The sequence below is a fragment of the Fragaria vesca genome, linkage group LG1 (assembly GCF_000184155.1).
Source record: "Fragaria vesca subsp. vesca linkage group LG1, FraVesHawaii_1.0, whole genome shotgun sequence".
Classification (NCBI taxonomy): Eukaryota; Viridiplantae; Streptophyta; class Magnoliopsida; order Rosales; family Rosaceae; genus Fragaria; species Fragaria vesca.
This window is the reverse complement of record NC_020491.1, coordinates 21,086,715-21,099,251: the sequence shown is the minus strand read 5'-3', so window position 1 is coordinate 21,099,251 and position 12,537 is coordinate 21,086,715. Positions and strand designations below refer to the sequence as shown.

The 12,537-nt window shown below is 36.6% G+C and overlaps 1 protein-coding gene, 1 non-coding gene and 1 pseudogene across 6 annotated transcripts in view; 2 read left to right on the top strand and 1 right to left on the bottom strand.

Annotated features, from left to right (window-relative positions):
- The window catches only part of LOC101309773, a 3,043-nt gene extending 2,351 nt beyond the window's left edge, over positions 1–692 (bottom strand). The window contains exons 1-2 of one of the 3 annotated variants that reach the window (XR_183802.1): positions 582–692; positions 116–191 (exon numbers count right to left, since the gene is read on the bottom strand). This is a non-coding gene — a transcript (uncharacterized LOC101309773). Of the gene's footprint in view, positions 1–115; positions 192–577 lie in introns of all 3 variants that reach the window. The other 2 variants (XR_183801.1, XR_183803.1) reach the window with 2 other exon arrangements.
- A 1,944-nt stretch (positions 693–2,636) lies between these two features.
- On the top strand, positions 2,637–10,114 carry LOC101297089 (beta-catenin-like protein 1-like). 2 transcript variants are annotated; one of them, XM_004288539.1, is made up of 8 exons: positions 2,637–3,780; positions 4,103–4,187; positions 5,444–5,540; positions 5,666–5,729; positions 5,816–5,872; positions 6,845–6,882; positions 7,016–7,097; positions 9,734–10,114. In XM_004288539.1, the coding sequence occupies exons 1-8, from the start codon at positions 2,728–2,730 to the stop codon at positions 9,824–9,826; spliced, it is 1,569 nt and encodes a 522-aa protein (XP_004288587.1). In that variant the 5' UTR covers positions 2,637–2,727; the 3' UTR covers positions 9,827–10,114. The 2 variants fall into 2 exon arrangements, with proteins under 2 accessions (XP_004288587.1, XP_004288588.1); XM_004288540.1 differs by lacking the exons at positions 5,444–5,540; positions 5,666–5,729; positions 5,816–5,872 and having other exon boundaries at positions 4,103–4,195.
- A 1,050-nt stretch (positions 10,115–11,164) lies between these two features.
- LOC101300295 overlaps positions 11,165–12,537 on the top strand; it is a 9,179-nt pseudogene continuing 7,806 nt past the window's right edge. Inside the window, exon 1 of the transcript XR_183862.1 lies at positions 11,165–11,269. The product of XR_183862.1 is annotated as an uncharacterized LOC101300295 (transcript). The remainder of the gene's footprint in view (positions 11,270–12,537) is intronic.

Sequence of the window (12,537 nt, the reverse complement as noted above, 5' to 3'; positions counted from 1 at the left end):
TATATATATATATATATATATAGGCTGGATCGAGAGCGCACGTCCGTGAAAGTGTTAGAATGCGGATGGATATGTTTCAACTAGCTAACTATCCATTTAAAGTACAAGGCCCTACCTCCAAACTTTCTTCCTTCTTTGTTGTGCATAATGATTATTATATCACATGTATATCAAGTGGGATGACAACAAACCTGTTGTCACCAGTTGCAAAGGTTTTACCATGTATGTAAATGATTATTACTAGCACCTAATTAAAACATTTTTAGAAAAAACTAGTCTTCAACATGCCAAAAATTCACCCAAAGACTTACAGTCGACTTGGTTACTGGGTTTAGTGGAATCACTGCTGCCTTATTAGGAAATGTTCTAATTAAAATCCTAAAATGCTACAAATTAACAATACTAAACTAGAAATTTGCATAAATATAATAACAATTTTTTTTTTTGTTGTGAAGGGGTACCGGGCACAAAGTAGAATTTATTTATTCAAACATAAATACAAACTAAAATCCAGAGCCTCACTCTTGGGCAAACAACTAAAAACTGTTTAACTATTCATAATTATGATTACATGTACTTACTTGAAATAAAAAGACACACCACTTCCATACTAACTTGGACAACAAGGAAAGAACACACTACTAAGGCTTTCTTACTCCTTGAGAGAAAATGATTTTGCTCAATTTTCTGATGCCTCTACACTAAGACTTAAGGTTCCTTATATAGGCAGCGAAACTCAAACTAAAATTGAAATACAACATAAAAACGATAAAAGGCAGCTCCATTATTCTTCCATTAGCTGACATTTCAATAATTCCTCTACTAGTTGGCAGCTCCATTACTCATCCACTAGCTAAAAATAGATTCCTTCTTGATAAGGAAAAGCTCACATGTCATCGAAATCTTCAGAATTATTACCCAATACAGGATCTTCATATCTGTTTCTTACATTTTTTTCATTTTCTTCCATGTCAGTATCTTCATACACCTTATAGTGCTTGTCATTTTCAATCTTTTCAATCTTTTCAATCCACTGAGCACATGCTAAGGTGGAATCAATTTCCTTCTTCTTGAGAGATAAAAATAAATCAATGACCTCAAGATGGTCATAGGCGATACAATTATTTTTTCTTCATATACAAGATAAGTATTCTCTTGATCATCCTCGATGATTTTCTTGATATATTCCAGGGACATGACTTTCATCCATGGGATACTAGAGTTAGGTTGCCCATTGTATCCTTGACATGTACGCAGGCTCTAAGTATTGCCCTTGGATAATTCTTCTATAGTGGTATGGAGATATGTATTATGTTTCTCCATTTTTCTTCTGCACCCACTCAGGAGGTGTGGATCTGAACTTAAGCCTGAGAATGCAGTTTGACTTTCTAACATTCTTGATTGTGTTGACAATAATGGCAGGCAATCCCTTAAGATCGTCGTTTGATTTTGTCCACATATTATAAACAAAGCCATTTTCAACTAGCCAAAGCTTATGTTCTTGAGGATGTTCACTTTGAACATTCACAACATATCTTCTTGGATATGGTCCTGGGACGGTAAAAAATGTTTCTGGTAAGACTCGGTCACAAGAATGAATTCCAATGCTGTCATGAAATTTGAACCACTCTAATTCTTTTAATGCTAGAATAGGAACTCTAACACGTTTTGGACCTTCAAGGTACTTTACCTTGAACATATTCACTGGGACAACACTCTGTTGTTTATTCCCTTGGTGCGCTTCATGCAACTCTTCTGACAGAGCTTGAAGTGATTGTACCATGAGTCCCAAGTCACTTTCTTGAAAGGCAAACATTAGATTATCGAGCAATGCTTTCTGGTAGAAAGCTAATTTTTTGCCACAACGAAAAATTGGTTCAGGAAAAGTATTTAATTGGTAACCATGAACATTTAGGACTCCCTAAGGAGTAAGCCTGTTTTTTGGCAAAGCAGCAGCCATCAACGGTCTTGTTAAACCTTTATCGTTTGTTGTTTGAGACGGGCTAGCCAATCCTTTGCCCTAGGATTGGTCAGTTGTGGCTGGTCTTTTAGGACACAACAAGAAACTCTTAAGAACCCTTTCGATTTCTTCTGGTTGTTATGGTTCTTCTCTTGGTCTTCTATTTCTAGGATTATGACCTTCATCGCTTCCTTCACTTATGCTGAACATCACCAATTCTCTGGTTAAGGCGTCAGGAAGATAATTTTTGTTACCTGCAATTAAGACATCTTTAAAGATTCATAATTTCCAAGTTTAGAGTGTCAAAGACTCAAAGTGTCAAACGATGTAATTGTTATGCATATGAACACCTATATATTTCGTTATATTTCACATATTTTCCTTTTCACCCAAACACACTATTCAGATATGTATTTTTCATCTTGTTTATCATTTTCATGTTTAAGAATTTGAAATGAATAATGAATTTGTACGGATTTCTCAAGAACTAACACAAGTAACAGATATGAACATCTATAAAATGTTAATTTATATAAATATATACTAATTATACAATAATAATAGTGTTAATATAGTCATTTTAGATTAAAGATATTTTAGGTACTTCAGGTTGTGTATTCAGTAAAATATTCGAATGAGAAATTAAATAAGTGGTGTATTAAGAAATGAGAAATTTATAGAAAAAGAGAAAACGAAAAATATAATCCGACGGAGGAGGGGAGGAAGAAAGAAGCAGTAGGGTTTTGGTGAGAAATCTGAAAGACAGAATGGAAGAGTGGAATCGCGATTCGAAACGCAAACGCGACGACTTGTCGTCGGTCCCGAACGGCATGGCCGACATGGCGATGTTGGAGGCGCTAGAGAAGCAGGGAGCCTCACTGGAAGCCTGGGACCCTCGAACCCTAAAGAAGCTCGTCCTCGCCTTGGAGCGGCGCCTCAAGGACAACATCGCCGCCCGTCTCAAGTACCCGGACCAGCCGGAGCGCTTCGCCGACTCCGAAATCGAACTCCACGACGAGCTGCAGAAGCTCAAAGGCCTCGCCAGCGCTCCCGAGCTCTACCCGGAGCTCGTCTCCCTCAACACCGTCCCTTCCATTCTCAACCTCCTCAGCCACGACAACACCGACATTGCGATCGACGTCGTTCAGCTCCTCCAGGACTTGACCGACGAGGACGCCGTCGACGACAACGACGAGCCCGCTCGCGTCCTCGTGGATGCGCTCGTCGACAACAACGTCCTCGAGCTTCTGGTTCAGAATCTGCTCCGGTTGAACGAGTCCGACCCCGACGAGATGGCCGCCGTGTACGGCACGCTCGCCACCATCGAGAATCTGATCGAGGTGAAGCCGGCGGTGGCGGAGTTGGTGTGCGAAAAGACCAAGCTGCTCAAGTGGCTGATGAGTAAGATCAAGGTGAAGGAGTTTGATGGAAACAAACAGTACGCCTCGGAAATTCTGGCGATTCTGTTGCAGAGTAGTGAAGCCAATCAGAAGAGGTTGGGGCAGATGAACGGCGTGGATGTGCTGCTTCAGGCGGTGGCTATGTACAAGAATAAGGACCCCAAGAGCCCCGACGAGGCCGAGATGCTGGAGAATCTCTTCAATTGTTTGTGTGGATTGTTGATGCCTATGGAGAATAGGGAGAAATTCCTCAAGGCCGAAGGGGTGGAGTTGATGATTATAATAATGAAGCAGAAGAAGTCTGCTTATGGTTCCGCCATAAGGGCTCTTGATTTTGCAATGACCAAGTACCCACTGGCTTGTGAACGTTTTGTTGATGTTTTGGGGTTGAAGACGGTCTTTGCAGCTTTTATGGGTAAGGCAAGTGCTGCTGCATTCCCTATTCTTAAGTTACTAAGTAATGTAATTATCCTTTGGTCTGGGCATTATCAATACTTTCACATGATTTGTGGTGCCAGCATTAGGACTCAATATTTGCATTTTCAGGGTGATATTGCTTGTTTCTGTTACCCACTTACACAGTTAGACAGTTAGTATTGTTTTGGTGCTCAGTCGCAAGAGCTGTAGTATTGATGATGGAACTCGTTAGCCCTTGCACTTCACAATGTAATGCTGCTAGAATGTGTCTATATAAAAGAAGGTGAATAGGTGATTGACTTGGCACTTCTGTTGTTTTATGTAGATTCCCATCAATAAGAATGAAAAGAAGGAAAGGTATCACGAGGAGTTGGAGGAGCGCATCGTGTCGCTAATTGCATCGTTATTTGGTAAGCAGGCAAGTGCAGTTATAATGATTTTGTGAATGCTCTGCACGTTAATGGGCCTTTGCCCTTCGTTGTTTTGACCTTTGTATTTTTTGTATCTTAGTTACTACTATATGATAATTGTAGCATGAGTGACCCCTTCTACGTCATTCCTTACCTTTGTTGTCTTCGGGACACTTGGTATCATTAGTGAAAGAACACGAGTAAGGTTTCTTAGTATTCATAACCGAGCACATGCATAGGAACTTCGGTGATGCATACTGGTTGAACTACACAATAGCTTTTCAATCAAAATTTTTGTAACATAGATATTAGAAGGACCTGATGCTTTAAATCTACCTTTTGGAATTAACTAGGGAATTATTTAGATCTAAGCATATTAATTGGCACTATTATGAAGCTTATCTTAGGGTCCAGGTGTGTGTCATGTTTGGAAAACTGAGAGGGGGGAACACATTTAGGGGAGACAAATTGGTTAGTGTGATTTTGTTGTACTGATGGTACAGGGTAATAATGCAGAACAGGAATTCATTTGACCAAATTGTTGCAAGAGGGGAAAGGTAACTTAAAATAAATGGATAGGTAGAGAGGGTGAAAGGGGGAGCTAATATGTTGGAGAAGAGGCAAAGTAGGGTAAACCCAAAATTTGTATTCTCTATTTATAAAACCCAAAGGATTAAATTTTATAATAAGGTTAGTTTTCAACATTACCTGGATACAAGGTTGTTGCTGATGAGAGGGGTTGGTTGAACTCCAAGCATCTTTCACTTATCCACTCCATTGATCAAGTGCAATGAGAGTTCTACAGCTAAGGATCCGTTTGATGCAAACTAACCTACAAAAAACATTATGAGAAGTATATATGTAGTGAGTTATGGGACAATGTAAATGCTCTGGAAGTGTGTTTGCCATATTGATAGGTTACATGCCAGTACAATGACACCATTGTTATTAGTAGGAGAGGAACAACAGAATTGTTAAAGTTTATCCGCACTAAAGCCTTAACATCGTTGGTTAATAATTTCATTCTTGTTATTCATTCTCTTTTGGGATCCATTGACTTGGGCATTTTAGGATTACAATTCTGAGTAGGCTCAGTAATATGGTTGATTTCAGTAGAAGGCTGATAACTATCTACCATTCCACTGCATTAGGTTACTAAAATATGTTTATCCGTTTTATTTTCACCAATAAGCAAAAACTTAATGAATTATTTAATTATACTCTGAACTGATCTTGCCCCAAAAATTCTAACTCAGGTGGAATTATGAGGGGTTCCAGAAGGGAGAGACTGTTCAGCAAGTTTGTGGAAAATGAGTGTGAAAAGATAGACCGTCTTATGGAACTTTATATGAGGTTGGTCTTTCTTATCTTTTCTTTATTTGTTGCATAGCTGAAAAAGAAGGTTTGACAAAGCACTAGTGTGCTTATGCTTTTCATCTCAATAGATGTACTAAATTTTTATGTTTATTATGATTCAGATATTCGAATAGAGTTAAAGCAGAAACTGACCGAATTGACCAGCTTGATCTTGATGATTTAGAGGTGACTTTCTTTTTTAGTCGTCAATTCTCTATGGATCCTTCACCTTATACTATTTTCACTAGCAAGTACGCTCTTACACCTTTCAGATGGATGAAGAGGAAATATATATTCGGAAGCTTGAAGCTGGTCTTTATACCCTTCAGGTTTGTATTTGCTGTGACCGTTGACCTTTGGAATTTTTCTATGGACACTAGCAAAACATAGATTAAGTAATTCAAAAAATTATATGATTATTCGCTCATTAGAATTAGTTATTTCAATTTGTAACTTGAACTTACGATCTTGAAATTTATGTTTTTAATAAAGAGTGCCCATGAGGCTTAGTTCAAGTGCTTAATAAAGAGTGATAAGCCCATGAGGCTTAGCTCAAGTGCTCTGGGACGTCTGCAGAGAGGGTAGACATCCTAGATAAGATCCATATATGAAAATTATGCAGAAACTTAATACTATCATCTGAAGTGATAGCGTAGGAGGTAACAATTACCTTGTAAACTTGTTGAGAGTGGTTTAAGGGATTTGATCAGAAGGGAATTTCTCAAAGCTGTACGGTTTGAGAATTGTTAGCATTGACTATTAGTTATCTGTGTTGTATTGTTGTCAACTAATTGTCATCTTTTTCATATTATGAGCTCTTTTATGCATAAAGTCTTAAAATTGGTCTAATATAGGAGGGAAAACCATATTTATGAGTATTATATTCTCAATAAAGTTAGCGTTTTCAAATTTTATCTTGAACCTATGATGATGAAACTGTTTAGAATTTGCAGAAACTCAAGTCCATGAGCCTTAGCTCAATTCCGTGGGATGGGTGGGGATAGGGTAGGGACACTAGGGTCAAATCTTCATATCATAAACAAGTTAGGGTTCTAGTAGATGTTCATTTCCTCTAACTTCTAAAGTTCGATGCATTTCATCTGAAGGAAAGTTCTCGAAGCTACAGTTTAAGATGGTTCAAACTGTTTTATGGATCTTGTTAGATATTATATCTTACAAATGTCAGATTTGTAACATATGTTGATCAATATGTGATCAAATCAATAAATTTTAGTATTATATCTTTACCTCGATTTTTAATTTTCTTTTTGGATCTAAATCTCTGTATTTATATGCTGCAGTTGATTGCTGTTATTCTGGGTCATCTTTGGTGCTCCGAGTAAGTTGCAATTTCATATGGGATGTATTCTAAGGCTTTTTGGCTTGTGGTTCTCTTAGATGTGTGTGTGTGTGTCATTAAGCACTGTATGCATATTGTTAGGGTTGTATTGAGCTTGTCGTTTGTTTTTCAGGCATCCTCAAATGAGAGGAAGAATCGAACTACTTCTCAAGCAGCAAAAGCTTACTAAGAAGGATGTTCAAGATATACTTCAGGTGCATATGTTTGCCTGTCCTCTTTAATATTTTGATTAATTGCATTTTCTTGTTTGTTTTTTTTTTCTGTTCCTAAAACTTTGTTGTAATTGTTGTTATCTTTGATTTTGAATTTCAAATGTGGTGATAGTTAATATTTGATGTTCAAAGTCTTGGGTGTGATAGCAAGTAGCGCTGTTTAAATAGGCTTGTACCTATATTTTTGTATTTTAGCATACCAGAAGGGAACTTAGGATGATCTTGAGTAACTTATCACAGGTAAGAACATTAGCTATAGGCAGTGGTGTTCGTTTAAAGATCAGATATTAATCCAATCTAGTTATTGGGTACAAGAATTGAAAGTTTATGATTTCTTTTTACTAAATTGGTTTCTGCATGTCTGGAATTCGAAGTATTGTTGGCTTGAGGATCATTTAGCAAGCTGAAACTTCCAGTTCTGGCTTGCGGAGAAGGATCTTGAACTTAGAGTTCCTTAAGTATAGACTACACTGAAACATTCAGTTTGTGGTGTACAGAAAGGATATTGGAAGTATAGGAGTATGGTAGGATATATAATGAAATGGTTGACTAGTTGATGCTGTTTGAAGAGTTCTCTTGGCTTTGTTCATCTTCTAGAGTTTTCGTGGGTATTATGTTTAGTTTTCGCAAGGAATTAACTGTCAGTCATTAATATATAGAAGCTGTTAATGAGGGTTATTTGATATCTCATTTGTTTCTAGTAAACCTGGCAACGGGGCGGGTTCGTGCCAGTTGTGTGTGGGTTTTTAATGTGCCGGGTCATTAACGGGCCAACACAGTAAAAACCCATTAAGTTAACTGGTGGAACCCATCAGGCTCGCGTGTTTCCATCGGAACCCATTAAAACCCACGAACGAAACCTTTTCCAGAAACCCGTTAAAACAAAACTACTTTTTTTTTTTTCTCCAGACCCCAATCCATTTGATTCATGTTTTCTCAGTCGGTTGGATTCCTCGATTTTTGAGCCTCCCTTCTCTTCCACTTTTCTCAGCAATCACACTCTAACCCTATCTCTCTCTCACCACTGCTTTAGCTTTCAAATATATCTATCCTCATCTTGTTCATCCAATTTGATTCATTTGATCACAACCTTGATTGAAAATTTGAAATCATAGCGGCTAAGCAGCTCATCAAGTTTGCTCTGAGTTGTGCCTATACCCAGGATAGATTCACTCCTATTTCTCAAAGTGTTTTGTCTTTTTGAAAGGAAGGGGTTTGTCTTAGATCATCGAAATAGATGCGCAAAATCAGTGATAAGCTTAGTTATCAGGTACATGGCTCTTCTGGAATCTGGGTGTTGAATTTCAAATAAGAGACTGATGGAGGCTGAATCAACCAGATTAACGTTAACGGGTTCCAACGGGCGAGCACGGCACGACCCGTTAATTTGTGGGTTTTAGGCGTGTGTGCTTTCCCAGCATGGAACAGTAAATGGACGGGTTTGTGCGTGTTCACAGTGTGCACGTATCGGGCGGGTTGACGGGTTATGGGTAAGACTGCCAGGCCTAGTTTCTAGTGTCCTCTGTAACTCTATATCAGGACCACTGTCATGCCTTCCTGTAATATGAACAAGTAGTCAAATTCATGTGTTGCTTAAAATTACATATTGTTTAGGTTTTGTGCGAAATAGTTTGTCTCGAGTGATCTGTGAGAATTCTTTGTCTGATTCCAAGAACTTATCTGGTGTGATTCCTGATTTCCCTCGTCTTCCTTCACTTCCTAGGACATTTAATACAGTTACCCATAGATTACATCCCCCCTAAAACACAGTAAGACCTTCCACAATTATTCCCATCTATCTTTATTCATTATTGTGTAGTACGGTACAGCATTTAGGCACATATAGGCTTCACAACTTTTGTTGCATGTGGAGTCTGGATCATACCAAGCACACAGTTGTTATCCTTCACACGTATCTTTTACCTGTCTGGGCTCCAATCTTTACAGGGTAGGCTTTTATTAATTAAAATGAGTTTAGTTGATTACTAAGAAGTTTGGTTTCTTTTAGATGTTGATTGAATAGTTAACGATATTATTCTGAAGTCTTAAAAAAATAAGATGTCTATTTGCTGAGAAAAACGACTACCTTTTTATTTTGAAACTACACAAGCCACATTAGTTGTGAACTGTAGAGCTCCTGTTAAACTGTTGTCACTCTCCATTAGCTATTTTACATTTGTATAGAGTGCTTGCCAATAGCTAGAATAGAGTGCATGGTGCGATTCCCTGAAATTCCAACGTGATCTTGTCTCGAACTGAAAATACTCTGCAGCAATTTTCGGTATCTGCTATTAGATATTCAGCATCTATTTGATGGCCACTGTAAGTAGTTTACTAGTAGGTTTCAGAATGACATAACAAAATATTGCATCAGCCCCAGTTTTATTGCACCGTCAATAAGATCGTTGGCAGTTTTGGTGATTGATTTGAATGTTCAAGAGCCTATTTGTGAAACTTTAATCTGCTAGATGTTCATATCTAATTTTATTTAGGGGTGACAGATGAAGTAATTTGAAATGGTGTATCAAAGCTTACAATTTTCAGTGCACGATTTTACCAAGTATTTGGATATTTTAGTACTCTACCCTAATCCAATGCTCTTGCTTTTTGAACCACAGGAGTATCATGACAACATCGGTGATATGGAAGGAGCGGAAGAGAAAGAGCGATCACAGGCAAAGATACAAAAGTTCATCTCAGCTTTTGATTGATTGAATGGTCCCTTTTCAGCTGTGGGAAAATTAATAGTGCCAAATAGAAGTAGATGGTGAGTAGAAAACTGTTGATGTGTACTTTCAAATGTACAACAATTTTGTGGTTTTATGCTCTCCGAGTAGAACATTGGATAATTGTACTTAAGAGGACTGTGTTGAAGTTGGAGCACAATAGCACATTGGCGAACTGGCAAAACATGTTGATTTAAATGTCATCCACATCTAGTTGAGTTTTGAGCTAGTTTGTCACTCTTAACCTTATATCATCATGTTTTCTATTGTTTCACATGGCGGACTTGCATCGACTGAAGTTCAACTTTGTTTACATAATTTGAATTGTGACGAATAGAATTTTGAAACGATAATTGTTCCTTTCCCTCCAAATACAATTCCCTTCATAGAACAGAGAACAAAAGCAGGTTACATTGGGATAGTTATCCATGGAATGAAACTCATCTTAGCTTTGTTTCCTTGATTCCGATGAGCCTACAAACCCCAAGTGAACCATGGAGCGAGGATTATACTCCGGTCACCGGTGAAAGGTTGCTTTTGATTGCCAACTTATGTCCAGAGCGACACATTTCACTCTTACAGGGCTGAGGATGCGCATTGCATAAGATTATTTACGTATGCATTTTTAATTGATGCACACTAAATACAATGCAATTGCAATGAAGTCAGTAGAATAAAATTAACATGATATAAACCTATTTTCATGTGATATATAAACCTATATGATGGTTCGATAAAAACCTATATGTTGATAGACTGATGAAACTTTTGTTTCGCCTGCACATGTAATATAGTTATTGATGAAAAACAATCACAACAACTTTTATTTACTTTAAACAACTGAGATACTGGAGCCAATTAAACTATATTTACTATAAAGTCTATAACTATAACTATGGAGTATGAAATGTTACCCTAATATGGCTACGCCGCTTTATGTAAAGTATTTGATCGAACAACGTAAACCCTAACCTAACCTCCTCTCAGATAAAGAAAAAAATAATTTCTACAACCATATTTTCTTTTTAAATTTGTGACTTTAAATTCTTATTTAAGTTGGATTAGCATAAAAGATAAAAATAAGCTGACCTTTTGTCGTTTTGTTTTCTCAAGGTGCCTCTTTGTTTTACACATTCTCTTGTTTATTTTAATAGGAAAAAACGTAAAAGAGTTTCGTTGTGCTCTCTTTTCGAGTCTTGGTCTTTCTATGGATTTGAGTTTCATCAGTGCCAGACAGTCTTGTTTGTTTTGTCTTCATGATGATCAAGTAGGATCAAGCACGATCAAGTAGGGAGTCATTGAGCAAGAGACTAAAGACTACTAATGGGGAAGAAGAGTAAACTTGTGTCAGATACTAGAAGCCTAGTCGATTTGGTATTCTCTTGGTCTCTAGGGGATGTTCTCAATGAAAACCTTTACAGAAATCAAGTTTGTCTGCGTTTTAATTTGCTTCATGTCTTTATTGAGAGATACATTAACTTGTTAGTTAGAGAATTCTTTTCCCTGCTTTCACGGTATCCTAGATTGGGTTCAAATTTGAGTTGTTTCTTTGTTCAGGGGTATTGCAAAGTTATTCAGTGCACCAAGGTTCAAGTGAACCAATAGTCAGTGACCAATCACAATCATTCATTTAATGTAGTTAATGACATAACTCTAACACCGATGCTAACACCATTAGATAATTGAGACCAAAAAAAAAATCTAACCAATATGGTAAAAATAGGTAAGGTTACAATAAATATTACATGGACAATTAATTTTAATAACAATGGGAGAGGTTATCGATGCTTGACTTTTATTATTTTTTATTTATTTGTTTTTGTTTTTTTTTTGATACACAATTAAGTCTTTTTAGTGAGATTTTTTTTTTTTTTTTCAGTTTCTGGAAACGTAAAGATGAATTATTATTCTTTTTTTGTTATTTTGTTTAAAACGTAATAACTATGGAGTTAACTTATTTAGGGTAACTTTAACAGACTCTCTATTTTAGCTTTTAGCTATTTTAGAGAGCGTATTTAGCTTTTTTGGATGTTTTAGGAGCTCCAGCAGACTAGCCAAACTTAAGCTATTATAACTTTTAGCTATCTTGCTAGCTATATTTATAGCATCTTTAGCAATACTAGCAATTTTTAAGTTAAATTTTAATCAAATTAGCTAAAATGTCATTTTGGCTAGCCACTTTAGAAATGTGGCTGCATCAATGCTCTCTTTTTAGCTAGCATTACATCAACATTATTCTTCAAATAGAAATTAAATAGTTTAAATATATTTATATATCACATAAAATATCTTCCAAGGAATGTAATAAATTATAACTAGCCTCATTTGAGCTATTTAGCTAGCGAGATAGCTAAAAGTTATAATAGCTTAAGTTTGGCTAGTCTGCTGGAGCTCCTAAAACATCTAAAAAAGATAAATACGCTCTAAAATAGCTAAAAGCTAAAATAAAGAGTCTGTTAAAGTTGCTCTTAGCTAGCGAGATAACTCAAATGAGGCTAGCTATAATTTATTACATTCATTGTAAGATATTTTATGTGATATATAAATATATTTAAACTATTTAATTTCTATTTGAAGAATAATGTTGATGTAATGCTAGCTAAAATAGAGAGCATTGATGCAGCCATATTTCTAAAGTGGCTAGCCAAAATGACATTTTAGCTAATTTGACTAAAATTTAACTTAAAAATAGGCTA